Source organism: Mesoplodon densirostris, chromosome 1 (genome assembly GCF_025265405.1).
Source record: "Mesoplodon densirostris isolate mMesDen1 chromosome 1, mMesDen1 primary haplotype, whole genome shotgun sequence".
Taxonomy (NCBI): Eukaryota; Metazoa; Chordata; class Mammalia; order Artiodactyla; family Ziphiidae; genus Mesoplodon; species Mesoplodon densirostris.
Window position 1 is genome coordinate 38,341,566 of NC_082661.1, and position 18,865 is coordinate 38,360,430.

Below are 18,865 nucleotides of genomic sequence, written 5' to 3' on the forward strand. Positions count from 1 at the left end.
GGTTACAACAAAGTGACTCAGCCATATATATACATGTATCTGTTCTTTTTCAAATTCTTTTCCCATTTAGGTTATTACAGAATATTGAGCAGAGTACCCTGTGCTATACAGTAGGTCCTTGTTGGTTATCCATTTTAAATATAGCAATGTGGACATGTCAATCCCAAACTCCCTAACTATCTCTCCCACCTCCCCTTCCCCCGTGGTAACCATAAATTCATTCTCTAAGTCTAGGAGTCCAGACTGTTCTTGATTAACAATCAGTCCTTGCAAACAAGAATGTAAGTGCCAGGGAAGCAAGTTCATTGCTGTGTCCTGACTCTGCCACAGTGGCTCCCACTGTCTATAGGAACAAAATATCTGTTTAATGAATCAGTGGAGGCATAAGCATGTAGCTTGGTCTCAGATTGTTGGAGGAGGGTCGTTGTGACCTCTTTATTGCAGCTTGCCTTGCCATGTGAGCAGTTGGCGCATCTTTTCTCGGTCCCCACCCATCTTGACTTGAAAGATTTGCCAGGCTTTCACAGCTAAAATAAATGAACAAAGCCCATTTCTGGTAGCCCTGTTGTTCTGCCCTGCAGTGCCACCTAGCAATGCTGTTCTCCCCGGAAGCCTCTTTAATTAAGCACTCCCTAGTATTAAATTGTCAATAGCATCCCTAGAGTAAGTAAGCATGCTTCTTTCAAGACAGAAAGCTAAACCTCTTGGTGGTTTATTATGGGATTCTTTAAGTAGGTAATGAGATTACCGTCTTGAGCCTCAGTGCATGGCATTAGGTAGCTGGAAGAACCATTCCTGGGTGGATGCTGGGATCAGCTCTGGTGGCTGAAACACTCACACTGGTGACAGTCGCACAGGTGCACTGTACTCAGGTCCCCATGGCATATCGCTGTATGGTCAAAAGGGTGCAATCTTTTTAGTCCACGGACTGTACTTCTTATGAATAAGGTGGTGTAATTAAAGGTGAGAACCACATGGAAGGTTGATACTCACCTTCCCTTGCCTCTAGACTGGACGGGACAAGCAGCTTCTGGGTGAGAAATAGGGACGATGACCATAACTGTCTGTAATTGTGTTTTCCTCACCCCCCACCCCTGCTCCCCCGCTTAGCCTGAGAACATTGCTGTGGAATGGGAAACAAATTTCATCTGCCTCTCATTTTCCCTCCTTAAGACCTGGAACAGAAATTCAGGGCTTGACTGCAGGGGTGAGGAGGAGAAGATGAGCTCGGTGGTCTCTCTGCTCTGATTTCTCTCATAAGAAGTTGGCATAGAGAGGCTCCAGGACCTTGGGAAAGAAACTGCACCTCACTGAGCCTCTCAGGGACTTGAGGAAGAGACTCGAGGAAAAGTTTGTTTTAACCTCATGGCTTTGACATTTTGGGTCCCCTCATGTCTGCCTCCAACTTGGCCCTGCTAACTCCTGGCCCAGACCCAAGATAAGAATACATTTACTGGTGCCACCAGAATGGCTCCCTGCAAGACCTTTTGTTCCTCCCAAATCTTAACCTACAAAAAAAAAAGTGACATAGCTTTTATGTCGATGTATCTGTTTGTTCTTCTGATTTCATGTGGTTGTCTGTGCCATGGGTTGCAAATCAAAGAATATCTGCCTGCCTGACCTAAAATCATGAGTACTGTTGCTAGAGCACTCTTCTTTATGGAAGAATGCCTGGTTGCCTTTAAAATGGGAGTCACTGGGAGAGATTGGTTCAAGATGGCGGAGTAGGAGGATGTGTGTTCACTCCCTCTTGCAAGAGCACTGGAATCACAACTAACTGCTGAACAATCATTGACAGGAAGACACTGGAACTCACCAAAAAGATACCCCACATCCAAAGACAAAGGAGAAGCCACAATGAGGTGGTAGAACAGCCGCAATCACAATAAAATCAAATCCCATAACTGCTGGGTGGGTGACTCACAAACCGGTGAACAATTATTCCACAGAAGTCCAACCACTGGAGTGAAGGTTCTGAGCCCCATGTCAGGTTTCCCAACCTGGGGGTCCAGCAACGAGAGGAGGAATTCCTAGAGAATCAGACTTTGAAGACTAGTGGGACTTGATTGCAGGACTTCCAACAGGACTGGGGGAAACAGAGACTCCACTCTTGGAGGGCACACAAAAAGTAGTGTGTGCATGGGGACCCAGGGGAAGGAGCAGTGACCCCATAGGAGACTGAACCAGACCTACCTGCTAGTGTTGGAAAGTCTCCTGCAGAGATGGGGGGGGTTGGCTGTGGCTTACCGTGAGGACAAGGACACTGGCAGCAGAAGTTCTGGAAAGTACTGCTTGGTGTGAGCCCTCCCAGAGTCTGCCATTAGCCCCATCAAAGAGCCAGGTAGCCCCCAGTACTGGGTCGCCTCAGGCCAAACAACCAACAGGGAGGGAACCCAGCCCCACCCATCATCAGACAAGTGCATTGAAGTTTTACTGAGCTCTGCCCACCACCAGTCCCTCCCATCAGGAAGCTTGCACAAGCCTCTTAGATAGCCTCATCCACCAGACGGCAGACAGCAGAAGCAAGAAGAACTACAATTCTGCAGCCTATGGAATGAGAACCACATTCACAGAAAGATAGACAAAATGAAAAGGCAGAGGACTACGTACCAGATGAAGGAACAAGATAAAACCCCACAAAAATAACTAAGTAAACTGGAGATAGGCAACTTTCCAGAAAAAGAATTCAGAACAATGATAGTGAAGATGATCCAGGACCTTGGAAAAAGAATGAAGGCAAAGATCAAGAAGATGCAAGAAATGTTTAACAAAGACTTAGAAGAATTAAAGAACCAACCCCTAGAAGAATTAAAGAACAAACAAACAGAGATGAACAATGCAATAACTGAAATGAAGAATACACAAGAAGGAATCAATAGCAGAATAACTGAGGCAGAAGAACGGATAAGTGGCCTGCAAGACAGAATGGTGGAATTCACTGCTGCGGAACAGAATAAAGCAAAAAGAATGAAAAGAAATGAAGACAGCCTAAGAGACCTCTGGAACAACATTAAACGCAACAACATTCGCATTATAGGGATCCCAGAAGGAGAAGAGAGACAGAAAGGACCAGAGAAAACATTTGAAGAGATTATAGTCAAAAACTTCCCTAACATGGGAAAGGAAATAGCCACCCAAGTCCAGGAAGTGCAGCGAGTCCCATACAGGATAAATCCAAGGAGAAAAATGCCGAGACACATAGTAATCAAATTGGCAAAAATTAAAGACAAAGAAAAATTATTAAAAGCAACAAGGGAAAAATGACAAATAACATACAATGGAACTCCCATAAGGTTAACAGCTGATTTCTCAGCAGAAACTCTACAGGCCAGAAGTGAGTGGCGCAATATATTTAAGGTAATGAAAGGGAAGAAACTACAACCAACATTACTCTACCTGGCAAAGGTCTCATTCAGATTCAACAGAAAAATCAAAAGCTTTACAGACAAGCAAAAACCAAGAGAATTCAGCACCACCAAACCAGCTCTACAAGAAATGCTAAAGGAACTTCTCTAAGTGGGAAACACAAGAGAAGAAAAAGACCTACAAAAACAAACCCAAAACAATTATGAAAATGGTAATAGGAACATACATATCGATAATTACCTTAAATGTGAATGGATTAAATGCTCCAACCAAAAGACACCGGCTCGCTGAACGGGTACAAAAACAAGAGCCATATATATGCTGTCTACAAGAGACGCACTTCAGACCTACGGACACAGGCAGACTGAAAGTGAGGAGATGGAAAAAGATATTCTGTACAAATGGAAATCAAAAGAAAGCTGGAGTAGCAATATTCATATCAGATAAAATAGACTTTAAAATAAAGAATGTTACAAGAGACAAGGAAGGACACTACATAATGATCAAGGGATCAATCCAGGAAGAAGATATAACGATTATAAATATATATGCATCCAACATAGGAATACCTCAATATGTAAGGCAAATGCTAACATCTATAAAAGAGGAAATCAACAGTAACACACTAATAGTGGGGGACTTTAGCACCTCACTTACACCAGTGGACACATCATCCATACAGAAAATTAAAGGAAACACAAGCTTTAAGTCACACAATAGACCAGATGGATTTAATTGATATTTATAGGACATTCCATCCAAAAACAGCAGATTACACTTTCTTCTAAAGTGCACATGGAACATTTACCAGGATAGATCACATCTTGGGTCACAAATCAAGCCTCAGTAAATTTAAGAAAATTGAAATCATATCAAGCATCTTTTCTGACCACAATGCTATGAGATTAGAAATCAATTACAGGGAAAAAACTGTGAAGATCACAAACACATGGAGGCTAAACAATACATTACTAAGTAACCAAGAGATCACTGAAGAAATCAAAGAGGAAATCAAAAAACTTTTTGATTATAATTGCTGGAGACAAATTATAACAAAAACACGATGATCCAAAACCTATGGGATGCAGCAAAAGCAATTCTAAGAGGGAAGTTTATACTAATACACTCCTACCTCAAGAAACAAGAAAAATCTCAAATAAGCAATCTAACCTTACACCTAAGGGAACTAGAGAAAGAAGAACAAACAAAACTCAAAGTTAATAGAAGGAAAGAAATCATAAAGATCAGAGCAGAAATAAATGAAATAGAAACAAAGAAAACGATAGCAGAGATCAATAAAACTAAAAACTGGTTCTTTGAGAAGATAAACAAAATTGATAAACCATTAGCCAGACTCATCAAGAGAAAGAGGGAGAGGACTCAAATCAAAAAAATTAGAAATGAAAAAGGAGGAGTTACAATAGACACTGCAGAAATACAAAGCATCCTAAGAGACTACTACAAGCAACTCTATGCCAATAAAATGGACAACCTGGAAGAAATGGACAAATTCTTAGAAAGGTATAACATTTCAAGACTGAACCAGGAAGAAATAGGAAATATGAACAGACCAATCACAAGTAATGAAATTGAAACTGTGATTAAAAATCTTCCAACAAAGAAAAGTCCAGGACCAGATGGCTTCACAGGTGAATTCTATCAAACATTTAGAAAAGAGCTAACATACATACTTCTCAGACTCTTCCAAAAGCTTGCAGAGGAAGGAAAACTCCCAAACTCATTCTATGAGGCCACCATCACCCTGATACCAAAACCAGACAAAGACTACAAAAAAAGAAAATTACAGACCAATATCACTGATGAATATAGATGCAAAACTCCTCAAAAAAATACTAGCAGACAGAATCCCAACAACACATTAAAAGGATCATACACCGTGATCAAGTGGGATTTATCCCAGGGATGCAAGGATTCTTCAATATACACAATCAATGTGATACACCATATTAACAAATTGAAGAAAAAAAACCATATGATCATCTCAATAGATGCAGAAAAAGCTTTTGACAATATTCAACACCATTTATGAAAAAACTCTCCAGAATGTGGGCATAGAGGGAACCTATCGCAACATAATAAAGGCCATATATGACAAACCCAGAGCAAACATCATTCTCAATGGTGAAAAACTGAAAGCATTTCCTCAATGATGAGGAAAAAGACAAGGATGCCCACTCTCGCCACTATTATTCAACATAGTTTTGGAAGTCCTAGCCATGGCAATCAGAGAAGAAAAAGAAAGAAAAGGAATACAAATTCGAAAAGAAGAAGTAAAACTGTCACTGTTAGCAGATGACATGATACTATACATAGAGAATCCTAAAGATGCCACCAGAAGACTACTAGAGCTAATCAATGAATTTGGTAAGGTTGCAGGATACAAAATTAATGCACAGAAATCTCTTGCATTCCAATACACTAACAATGAAAGATCAGAAAGAGAAATTAAGGAAACAATCCCATTCACCATTGCAGCTAAAAGAATAAAATACCTAGGAATAAACCTACCTAAGGAGGTAAAAGACCTGTACTCAGAAAACTATAAGACACTGATGAAAGAAATCAAAGATGACACAAACAGGTGGAGAGATATACCATGTTCTTGGATTGGAAGAATCAATATTATGAAAATGACTGTGCTACCCAAAGCAATCTACAAATTCAATGCAATCTCTATCAAATTACCAGTGACATTTTTTACAGAACTAGAACAAAAAAACTTAAAATTTCTATGGAGACACAAAAGACACCAAATAGCCAAAGCAGTCTTGAGGGAAAATAGCAGAGTTGAATCAGGAATCAGACTCCCTGACTTCAAAGCTACAGTAATTAAGACAATATGTCATTGGCACAAAAACAGAAATATAAATCAATGGAACAGGATAGAAAGCCCAGAGATAAACCCACGCACCTATGGTCAACTAATCTATGATAAAGGAGGCAAGGATATAAAATGGAGAAAAGACAGTCTCTTCATAAGTGGTGCTGGGAAAACTGGACAGCTACATATAAAAGAATGAAATTAGTCCCTAACACCATACACAAAGATAAACTCAAAATGGATTAAAGACCTAAATGTAAGACCAGACACTATAAAACTCTTAGAGGAAAACATAGGAAGAACACTCTTTGACATAAATCACAGCAAGATCTTTTTTGACCCACCTCCTAGAGTAAGGGAAATAAAAACAAAAATAAATAAATGGGACCTAATGAAACTTAAAAGTTTTTGCACAGCAAAGGGAAGTATAAACAAAATGAAAAGACAACCCTTAGAATGGGAGAAAATATTTGCCAACAGATCAACGGACAAAGGATTAATCTCCAGAATATATGAACAGCTCATGAAGCTCAATATTAAAAAAACAAACAACCCAATCAAAAAATGTGCAGAAGACCTAAATAGACATTTCTCCAGAGAAGACATACAGATGGCCAGGAAGCACATGAAAAGCTGCTCAACATCACTAATTATTAGAGAAATGCAAATCAAAACTACAATGAGGTATCACCTCACGCCGGTTAGAATGGGCATCATCAGAAAATTTACAAACATCAAAGCTGGAGAGGGTGTGAAGAAAAGGGAACCCTCTTGCACTGTTAGGAATGTAAATTGATACAGCCACTATGGAGAACAGTATGGAGGTTCCTTAAAAAACTAAAAATAGAATTACCATATGATCCAGCAATCCCACTACTTGGCGTATACCCAGAGAAAACCATAATTCAAAAAGACACATGCACTCCAATGTTCATTGCAGCACTATTTACAATAGCCAGGTCATGGAAGCAATCTAAATGCCCATTGACAGATGAATGGATAAAGATGTGGCACATATATACAATGGAATATTAGCCATAAAAAGTAACAAAATTGGGTCATTTGTAGAGACATGGATGGACTTAGAGACTATCATACAGAGTGAAGTAAGTCAGAAAGAATAAAATAAATATCGTATGTTAACTCATATATGTGGAACCTAGAAAAATGGTACAGATGAACCAGTTTACAAGGCAGAAATAGAGACACAGATGTAGAAAGCAAACATATGGACACCAAGGGGGGAAAGTGGGGGGAGAGGGTGGTGGGATGAATTGGGAGATTGGGATTGACATATATACACTAATATGTATAACTAATAAGAACCTGCTGCATAAAAAATAAATTAATTAAATTAATTTTTTTTAAAATGGGAGTCACTCGGAGAGAAGAGCACGTGGATGAAATTTAATTATATATGGAACATTTCTAGACCCATATCCGTGGGGTTTAGTCCCAGATGAATGATAACTGGAAACTTCAGAAGCTGTATTTAAGATGTGAAAATCGCCTGTGGCACTCATGTTATAAATTGCCCAGAAATAATTTCATTAACAAGTGATAAGTTGTTTCCAAGTCCATCCTGGGAATGGGGAATCAGCTGGGTCATTACCGTGCATTGCCCTCAGCTGGCAGCCTGAGTTCCCTGGCAGTTAGGAGCAAAGGCAGCTCATTCAAACTCTGATTGTCTCTTTCAAATAGTGGTCCAGCTACTTAGAGCATTCATTGCGATTCAGCTAGAACTGTGGTTTTGAGCTTGACTTGTGAGAATTCCAGGGACCCCTCTTTGAAAACATTTTCTCCAGTCCCACTGCTTTGGGCTCTCCAGGCAGTGGCCTAGGAATTTTTGTTTTGTTTTGTTTTTTAACGTTTTGGCCACACCTCACAGCATGTGGGATCTTATTTCCCCGACCAGGGATCAACCCACACCCACTGCAGTGGAAATGCAGAGTCTTTTGGACTGCCAGGGAAGTCCCAGGGAGTCTATATTTTTAACAAGTGCCTTTGATGGTTTTTATGATGAGGCAAATTTGAGAAACATTGTGGTTGAATACAGCCAGTTTTAAAAAATAAAGATAATTAAAACATTTGACTTTAAAGTTTAGTTGCATAAAATACCAATGGAAGTTGCTTTCAGGAAATACAACTGTAAACAAATCGTAGAGATCCAGTTCAAATTGCACACACAAAGTAAACTCTGGTCGCGTATTGTCATTTCTAACCTGGGGTTGGGTGTAAAGAAGAATATAAACAGCCTAACTTTCATAGACCTCAGGCACTTTTGCCTTTGCGGGCCCCTTGCTCCATAAAAAAGAAATAAAGGGGCTTCCCTGGTGGCGCAGTGGTTGAGAGTCCGCCTGCCGGTGCAGGGGACACGGGTTCGTGCCCCGGTCCAGGAGGATCCCGCATGCCGCAGAGCGGCTAGGCCCGTGAGCCATGGCCGCTGAGCCTGCGCGTCCGGAGCCTGTGCTCCACAACGGGAGAAGCCACAACAGTGAGAGGCCCACGTACTGCAAAAAAAAAAAAAAGAAAAAAGAAATAAAAATTGTATTTTACGATTCTTTTGATATAAAGATGGATGTGTTGATAAGATGTATTACAACATTTTCTTTGACCTGAAAATTCATATATTTTCTTCTGATTTTAAAAGAAATTGTAATATTTTCATGATGGCTTAAAAATACTATAGGCACCGAGCCTATTGTGCCTAACAGTTAATTTGGGCCTGCATGGCAGAGGTGGTGAAATCCAGAAGTTAGTTCTGGAGGCTCATGTGATAATACTTCTACTTGTCTCGGGATTTCTGAAAGGAATCCTCACTATCCTTTTGCTCTTACTCATGTGAGACTATGATCAGCACTTTTGTTCCCACCCTTGTCCAGGTGAGAGGAAGAAAGTTGATGGGCATCTGAGGCTGTGTCAGTGGAAGAAGGGTTACTGTCACACGGGTGTATGTAGCCTTTCCCATGGTGATCCATTCCCACAAACATACCTGTGCTTCCTTAACTGAGTTTTGAATTGCCAAGTTTAACATACAGGTTTTGCCTTGACAATAAGGGAGTAATTCAGGTCTCTTCCTACCTGAAGGAGCCCTGCTGATGTCAAGCATCTAACTGGCTAAAGGACTCTGCTCTTGGGTGTCAGCCTTCCCCTGTCATTCTTCTTTTTTTTTAACTTTTTAAATTGAAGTATAGTTGCTGTACAATATTATATAAGTTGAAGGTGTACAATATAGTGATTCACAATTTTTAAAGGTTATAGTCCATTTATAGTTATTACAAGATCTTGGCTATATTCCATGTGTTGTACAATATATCCTTGTAGCTTATTTTATACCTAATAGTTTGTACCTTTCACTTCCCTACCCCTGTCTTGCCCTTCTCCCCTTCCCTCTCCCCACTGGTAACCCCTAGTTTGTCCTCTATATCTGTGAGTCTGTTTCTTTTTTGTTATATTCACTAGTTTGTTTTATTTTTTTCGATTCCATATATGATAGCATACAGTATTTGTCTTTCTCTGTTTTACTTATTTCACTAAGCATAATACCCTCCAAGTCCATCCATGTTGTTGCAAATGGCAAAATTTAATTCTTTTTTTATGACTGAGTAGTATACCATTGTATATATGTGCCACATCTTCTTTATATTGCCATCTTGGATTTCAGTAACAGGCTTGAGATGGGCAGAATATTGCTTGAGAAAGGAAGGAACTGTTGAGATGAGGAATGCAGGCATACTTTTTTTCATGGGCAAGACCACAGGTCTGCTCTCTGCTCACTGAAGCAAAATTAAAAGTTTTTTTTTTTTCTTTTGCATCATTACAGAGAAGTTTTTGATTGAGAATTCTAAAATAACTCTGATTATGAAGATTCAACATATTGACTGTAAAAAATTGAAAAACATCATATCAGCAAAGCCAGAAGAAGAAAAAAACCTTAATCCACTATACATAATGCCTGTTAACATTTTGGCCTGAAGTTTCTAGTCTTGTTTTCTGCGAACAATAGCTGTTTAATTTTTATACAAAATTGTAATCATACAAAATGTACCATTTAATCACCCACACTTTTCACCTAACAATATATGATGAACATTCTCCTTACATCATTAATTGCCATCCTACAAAATGATTTTCATGCTGATGTATTGTTCCTTTGTGTTAGTGGATAATCATTTATTTAACCAGCCTTCTATTTTTGGACATTAAATTTCACATCCTCATTATTAGTAGTAAAACTTTAATGATTTTTGTAAGATACATTTTTAAATGCATGCATAGTTATTTCTTTAGGGTAAAGTGGAACTAATGTATCAAAGGGCATAGGAATCTGGAACTTTTTGACGTATATTTCCAAATAGTCCAGAGGAAGGATTGCAACAGTTTATATTCCCATTAGTACTCTGTAAGCGCTTGTGTTCTTGTATCCTTGCCATGTGACTGAAATATAAACTAAAGAAATCTGGTATGCATTAATTTGAAAGAAACCATGATTCAGGTTTCTTTGCATAAGAGTATTTAATGTTTAGCAGATTGCTCTGTGTGCAGTAATTATGGGTTTCTTCACAATGTTATGGAAACCCTTTTATTATATTTTACATTTACCATTTTCTTCAAGATCCTTAAATAGTTCTTAGGGTCTCAACTGTTAGGTTTTTTGCTGTTAAAAGTATGGTTTTGGAGAACTTTGTGTGTGTGTATTTAGGAGGATAGAATATGAGAACCAGACAGAACTTTAGTTAGTTGGGTTAGTCTGCCTCCATCTTACAGGTTAGTAAATGGCTCAAGAAAGAAACTTGCCCACAAACATTGTCTCTTGCAAGTGCCAGACAACTCAGACTAGCGGAGCGAAATGGGGAATTTGTTGCTCATGAAACTAAAGATAGGTTGTTACCTACTGTGACTGACCTTGGGTAATTCCTTGATCTTTCTAAACCTTGATTTTCTTATCTGTAAACAGGGTGTTGGGCTCCACCAAAGGTCCCTTCTACCTCTTAAAGTTCAATGTTTCTATGACTATATTAGCAAAGAATTTCATTATACTATCAACCAAATTGAGACATAGTGAAGGGAAGGCTAGCGCTCAGGAAATTTTTAAAGAAATACAGTTTGTATTACACACTTGGATCTAAGTTAAAGTTGTTGTGGTTGTTTTTAACTTGCAGAGATCCTTAGGCAACTTGAACATAGTCAGTATTCACATAGTGTAAAAATATCTCCAAAGTGCTTGAAAAGTCTCTTTTCTCTGTTGATCACACATCATCTTCAAACATCTTTTCCACCTATTTATTAGTTTGCTTAACAAACCTATTAACAAATAGTAGGGAAAGAAATTCAGTCCTTTTGCTCCCTGTTCACAACTATTATAACAAATTACAACTTGGTGAGTCTAGGGAGAACCGTCCATGACAACAGCAGGTTGCTGAGTCAGACCCGTGCACAGAGGAGCTAATCTTGAGCACTGGGCACCTACTTTACACGCAGGAAGACATACCGATGGTAGGGAAACTTGCCGCACTAGGAACACCCTAAAGCTCTGTGGCTGGTTGTTTGAGAGGAGGTAGGTTTTCTCATGTCAGGCTCTCTTAGCTCTTTAAGATTGTTTCCTTGACTGGTAGGAAACCTTTTCTCTCTGTTGGTGTGTGGTTGTTTTGTTTTTGATTTTGGTTTTGGTTTTTTCTCAGTCTTTACTCATGTATGCTATTTGGAATTCACTGTGTAACCCTTGAAATTTACTGCAAGAAGCATAAGTGTCCCTCATTGTGAAGCAATTATACTCCAGTAAAGATGTTATATATATTTAAGTGCCCCTCAGAGACTATTCTAGTGTTCTGAAAAGGTCTTTAAGAAACAGGCTTTGTCTTAAAGCCATTGACTACCAATAAAATTTTTAAATATTTTCACCACACTATGTAGAATACAGATTTATTTCAGGGTTTTAACTACTATCAGATTGCCAATTCAGGTTTGTGTTTACAGAAATTTTTACACAAATAAATGCAACAGAGCCTACGTACCCTTTTATTAACACTCAGCTACCACATGTTTATCAGCGATACTGGCAGTCCCTGGATCTGGTTCTGCAGGAGAGGGAAGGTTCCAGGGAAAAAAACAGCCAAAGATTTTGATGGAAAGTGTACTAGTCAGGACAGGCAAGATAATCCTGCGGTAACAACCTCCAAATCTCAGTACCTTAAAACAACAAAGGTTTATTTCTCCTTCACACTGTAAGTTCATTGATGGGCAGCTGGGGTTCCAATATGGCTCGTCTTGACTCTGCATCCTGGCTGATGGAGCGATCATTATCTTTAATTTTGGTGGTTACAGTAACAGAGAAAGAGTTCTGCAAGGTCTGACGTAAGTGCTCTTGCCTGAAAGTGACACTCACCATTTCCATTCCTAACTCACTGTCCAGATTAAGCACATTGCCCAGCTCCATTCAAAAATGGCCAGGAGGGGCTTCCCTGGTAGCGCAGTGGTTGAGAGTCCGCCTGCCAATGCAGGGGACACGGGTTCGTGCCCCGGTCTGGGAAGATCCCACATGCCGCAGAGCAGCTGGGCCCGTGAGCCATGGCCACTGAGCCTGCACGTCCGGAGCCTGTGCTCCGCAATGGGAGAGGCCACAGCAGTGAGAGGCCCACGTACCACCAAAAAAAATGGCTAGGAACTGCAGTCTGACCCCATGGGCCAGGAAGAAAGGGAAGCAGCAACACTAGTGACGACCACAATTTGCTCTTCTGATTACCAGGTATTTGGCTCGCTGTCCCTCCTGCAGGTGAAATACTCATCCCCTCCCCAAAGGAGAGAACCCTGCAGTCCCACCCAGTCACAGCATCTGGATGATGCACCGTTGGCACTAAATTAGGGGGTCATTTTGACATCAACTCTGGATGTGGGTCCTGTTGATCTAGAGACTTCTGAACTAAAAAAGGCATCTGGGTTTAAAAGGGAGGAGTAAAGGGTGAATGCAGACATTCTGTATCTAGAACGAGCATCACTTCTGGCAAACACAGAACAGGCCCTTAGTGGTTCAGCTGAATTCATCAAAGCATCTGCATACCCTGGATTAAAGAAAACGTGAGTCATGGATTATAGCTGCATTGGGATTTTTTCTTTCCCCTTCTCTTCTATCTCTATCCACAGCTCATATACGGGAAGTGTAGTTTAGGTAGACCTTGATATCAGGAAGATAAATAAAACTGAACATTTAAAATATGACAGTGTCCTATAAAAGCATTAAAATGTGAATAGAAGAGCATTTACTTTTTCTTGACTGTAAGAAATGAATATAGGTAAGTGAAAGCAATTTCTATTGCCATTCAAACTGTAGTTTTCCAATCCTTGCTCCCTTTTACCTTAACCCAAACTGCTGATATGACATTTAACTGAATTTCCAAAACTCTACACTTTTCCCCCCTGTTTTGCTGAGTTGCTAACAAAAGCTTTGAAATGGCTCAAAACTGCGCAGGAGGTGAAGGCAGGAAGAAGAAACTGGAATTGTAAATAACTTATAAAATGCTTAGCTGTCCCCTGATGCATTTTAAAAAGTGAGACCTCTTTTCAGTTTCCTGTACTTAATAATATCCAACCAAATAAAGACCAGGTAGGGGCTTTTCTGGGTTACACACAACTTATTCTGTCCATTCTGTGCTAAGGTGTCTCCTACTTTCCGTTATCACTGAATTCTTATTTTTTTACTTCTTTATATACTGCAAGTTCTAAGTATAGAATTTCCTCATCCTCTCCCCTTGACTTCTAACCTCTACCTATAAAACCTGCTTGTCCTGCCACCCTCTGACAATATTAACAACCTGAAGGGGTGGCCCTCTGAACCTTCCTGTGGGCTCATAAGATCATAAACACTGGAGGGTCTTCTTTCCACCTGCCTGCCTGCTCTCCTTCATCCCTCCCTTCCTCCTTTCTTTCCTCCCTTCCTCCCCTACTTTTTATTCAATCCAGATGGGGTTAATAAATTATTTACACTTCTAAGTATCTCTTGCTTTTCTCATTAACAGAAGATTGGGGGTGTACCCCTCCAGGCAGTTAGTATAGATCTCATTCATTCTTTTTAATGTCTGCCTAATAGTCCATGGTTTGGAAGTCATACTTTATTGAAGTTTCTCTGTTAAAGGGTATGCACGTTGTTTCCAATCTGTTTTGATCTTGCTTTTTTGCTTTTCTTAAATTTGGCCACTGTAAGGGGTACAGTGAACTTCCTTATACCCATCCTGGAATACTGGTCCTTTTTCTAATATGGTCCAAGAGAGGGATTAACTGCATTTAAAATGTATGTGTACTTTTAATTTTAATAGATGTTGCTAGATGTTTAATAGATGTTGTTGTCTTTCAAAAATAGTTATCCTAGCAATGTTCCAGAATACCCTTCCCCCATCCTATCCAGTAGTACATGTCTTTCCTACTTTGATGAGAATGGATTACACCTGCAACCCCAATTGCATAGCCTGGGCACCTGTTAACGTACTATAGTGTATTTCAGTGAGGTTTAAAACTAGGACTCTGGATGGCCTGTGTGATTAGGGGTAGTTGCGATTTTTTGTGTGTGTTTCTTAAAAAATCCATGGAAAGTTTATGGGAGGGAGGGAACTGGAGGCCATTCTTATGCAGTCCACTCCTTTCACAGGTAAGGAAATTGAGATCCAGGGAGGTGGAGGGAGTTAATGTGAGCTAGTTACTGGCTGCTGCTTCTGGGAAGCAATTGGTCTTAATTCTAAATCAGGGATTTACCTACTACCTACACTGTGGGCCATGCTGACAGTAATTTTTAGAGAATGGACCAAGGAATGTCATCTGTGAGATAGAGATAAACTGTTTCCAGTTTTCTATTCTCTCCTGCTAGGATAAGCAAGTTCCCACCCTACACTGGGCTGTGTGGGATTTGCTTTGCAAACTTCTGCAAAGATAATAGGACATTTGTTACATTGGTCTTATCAGTGGAATTTGCTGCTCTTAATCTTTTGGGGAGTTTGAGGTTTTATTTTTCTAAACCATTAGAGTTACTGCTTACTAAGTGTGGAGCAGCTGGCTTGGATCACAGCTAAAATGACAACAGGGAAACACAGGAGAGAAGATTCTGTTCAAGAATGGCTTCATCCTATGTACTCCTTCCTCCTCCCTCCCCAGTGTACCCATGAAGAGAGCTTAATATTGGGGCTGCCTAGAAAAAAGAAGCCTTCTAGGTCCCAGAAGCCTTCTAGGTCCCAGGTATGTTCCTGGCAATGTAATCTCTAGGTGTAACATGCACAGTTTGACCAAGGCTCAAATGGATGTTCTCTAGGGCTGAGTAAAATAAGCTTTTTGAAAGAAGCCACTTTTACTTCTTGAGTCTTTAAACTCAGTTTTAATAGAAGTTTCAGCTTTAGCCCATAGAGTCTGCTGAGGAAGATGAAAAGGGAGACTCCAAATTTTGGATTCCCACTTGGGTTTGCCCTGTGTTCATTACAGAACATATGACAGCCCAGCGTTAACTTTCCAGGTTGCCTCTAAATAAAGTCAGCCTGTTCAGGGAGCTCAGCCCGTTCTCTTAATAACAATAAAGATAATTACGATGGAAATTCATTTTGTCATAGATAAGCCTCTCCAGCAGATTAAAATATAAATATATATTTATATAAAATATATATATATATAAAATATATAAAATATTTATATAAATTATATAAAATATAACACAGGGCTTCCCTGGTGGCGCAGTGGTTGAGAGTCCGCCCGCCAATGCAGGGGACACGGGTTCATGCCCCGGTCCGGGAAGATCCCACATGCCGCGGAGCAGCCAGGCCCATGAGCCATGGTCACTGAGCCTGCGCGTCCGGAGCCTGTGCTCCACAACAGGAGAGGCCACAACAGTGAGAGGCCCGCATACCGGAAAAAAAAAAAAAAAAAAAAAAAATGCCTTTGAGTTGCAGACCTGGTCAGGAGCTATGCTTATTTGTGGGCTTGACTCTCGGTGTCATGGTTCTTGTGGCTTAGCAGTTTGCAAGCCTGCAAGTTGGAACCTCTGGGGAACATAAAAAAAAAAAATGCTCATGCCTAGATCCTCCCTCAGAATTAAATCAGAATCTGTGGCAGAGGATACATGGCTGAGGTGAGGACTTCTGGGCGGGCCATTTGAGATGGAGAGAGTATCTCTCCTTAATAAAGAAAGAAATGAGCTGTAGCTCGAGCTGTTCTTTTGAGAATTCTGTCTCCATAGGGATCATCATGTGTGCCCCTCAGCTCTCACAGCCCACTCTCTCTCCTTTCTCCTTCCTATTTGTTCTGTAGATTAAAGCAGTGGAGTCATGTCATATAAAGTCAGCTCATGAAGGCAAAAATTGAATGCTGTAAAAATGATCATTGAAGAATGAGCTAGGAAGACACCGTGAGGCGTAGAGGTCAACATACCATCTCTTGGTACACTTAGCATAGCCAGCGTTTCCTCTGGCATCAGAACAGATCACTGTTTTCTTTGGCTGAGATTCTGATAAAATAGCATTTGGGAGCCAGAGTGTATGCAAAATATGTATCTTTAAGTATTGGAGTTAACTCTATTTGGTGAGATTCTGGAGCCCTGAGAACCACGTGGGAATTGAGACTGGCTTAGGGAATCTTATTCTCATCTCATATTCAATTCCGAGGCCGATTCTGAATGAAATGTAGGCAGAATCATGGACACCATTTAAAGTGTGAATTTCTCCTCACCTGTCTCTTCTTTTAGGCACCTATAGTCGAATTCAGGTAAACTGCATGGTAAATGCAGCTATAGATGTAACACCACTGCATTTCATTATTGACTATTCAAAGACGGCCCCGTTTCTTTGTCCAGAATTCAAGGGCACTTTGTCTTTCTGTCCGCTAGCGTTCCCGTGGTTCGGCATGGATATCGGTGGGACGCTGGTTAAATTGGTCTACTTTGAACCGAAGGATATTACAGCTGAAGAGGAGCAGGAGGAAGTGGAGAACCTGAAGAGCATCAGGAAGTACTTGACTTCGAACACGGCTTACGGCAAAACCGGGATCCGAGACGTTCACCTGGAACTGAAAAACTTGACCATGTGTGGGCGGAAGGGGAACCTGCATTTCATCCGCTTTCCCAGCTGCGCGATGCACAGGTTCATCCAGATGGGCAGCGAGAAGAACTTCTCCAGCCTGCACACCACTCTCTGTGCCACGGGAGGCGGGGCCTTTAAGTTCGAAGAGGACTTCAGAACGGTAGGTCCGCTTTACCCCCCTGCAAAGAACAAAACCACCTCTTAGAGAAAGAAAGAAAACCTCTCCCATGCCCGTGATCATGGCATCTCTTATGGAAGAACCTGACCACTAGGCTTGGGACTTTGGACAAGCTTACTTCACCCCTCTGTGCCTCAGTTTCCTCATCTATAGGAGAATAAAAATAGTTTCTGCCTCACAGGGTTGTTACATGAAGGATTGAATGAGATAATATGTACCTGGCAATTAGTGCTCAATAAATATTGGCTGTCCTCCTCATCAGTTTTGTTACAATTACTTCTGCACAATATGCCAGAGACAAGGTGATGGAAATCCCCTTCTGAAGTATTTTAGTTTTCCACAGACTCTTATGTTTCATGAAAAACCTAATCATTGTGCCAATTTCATAGATATATAGACTGAGGCCTGCAGGAAAGGCTTTCTACACATCTTACTAAAAATGATTTCTTCTTTCTACCCATTTGCTCTGTATCATTTTTTTTTATGAATGTCCTTCAGAAGTTTTGCTCACAAACAAACATGAAATCTTTGACATTATTTAGAGGTGAATTCCATTATTGATGAATATGATTTAGGGAGTATGGCTCTACATAATAAGAATAATACTATATCCTGACTGCAGTGTTGCTTATTTAGATTTGACAAAGTTGGCTAATTGGAAGATATGGATGAGTGACATGGAGTTCTAACTTTCTCTTTATTAAGCAATCCCTAACACCTATGTGTTCCAATTTCCCCATTTCTACAGTCAAGATAATCTCTATACTGTCTAGCTTCATCTCACAGGGAATAAAATGAGAAGAAAGAGAAACAATAGATAGAGAAAATGAAGAAAATTAAATTAACAGTAGTGATTGAACATAGGAGAAGGAAGGGTTGGAAGATTTGTGGATTAGTCTTGCCAGAAATTTTATCATTAATGAATAAGTTAATAAATCAACGCATTATTCATGGTACTTAATAAAGCTATAATTGCAAATTTTATTTGCATCATCAAAGGTAACATCATTTATCTCATTGATAAGTAGTTTCTACAAGAGCTGGCAATAGAGCCCTAGAGCATTAGTTTAAGTCAGATTGATTATATTCAGGTTTTGGCTTTTCCTCCTGTGTGCCCTTTCCCTTGCCAGCAGAATCTGACACTGCCACTTACTTAAATGATCCATGGGATCTTTTTCCCACTAAAGGGACCCAATGATTGAAGAGTTTTAAAACTGAGAAAGTTGAGATCCAGGGGCATGAAAATTAAGTTCAAATTCATAAATGAAAAAGCACTGATCCTGAATTCTAGTGCTGTTTCTGCATTTAACTAGCTGGGTGACTGGGCAAGACATGTCCCTCCTGTGGGCCTCAGTTTCATCATTTTCAGAAAGTGGCAGTAAGTTGTTTAGGCGGATAAGGAAACTAAAGCTAAAGAGAGATGAAGAGGCGCTA

The 18,865-nt window shown here is 40.1% G+C and overlaps 1 protein-coding gene across 8 annotated transcripts in view; it reads left to right on the forward strand.

Annotated features, from left to right (window-relative positions):
* PANK1 (pantothenate kinase 1) overlaps window positions 1–18,865 on the forward strand; it is a 115,574-nt gene that overhangs the window by 69,869 nt on the left and 26,840 nt on the right. For 5 of the 8 annotated variants that reach the window (XM_060102276.1, XM_060102287.1, XM_060102295.1 and 2 more), the window contains one exon: window positions 17,061–17,413. The exons of 2 other annotated variants lie outside the window; for them this stretch is intronic. In XM_060102276.1, coding sequence (XP_059958259.1) covers window positions 17,078–17,413 — 336 coding nt within the window. In that variant the 5' untranslated portion in view covers window positions 17,061–17,077. Of the gene's footprint in view, window positions 1–17,060; window positions 17,414–18,865 lie in introns of those variants that run through there. One more of the 8 variants, XM_060102313.1, reaches the window with a different exon arrangement.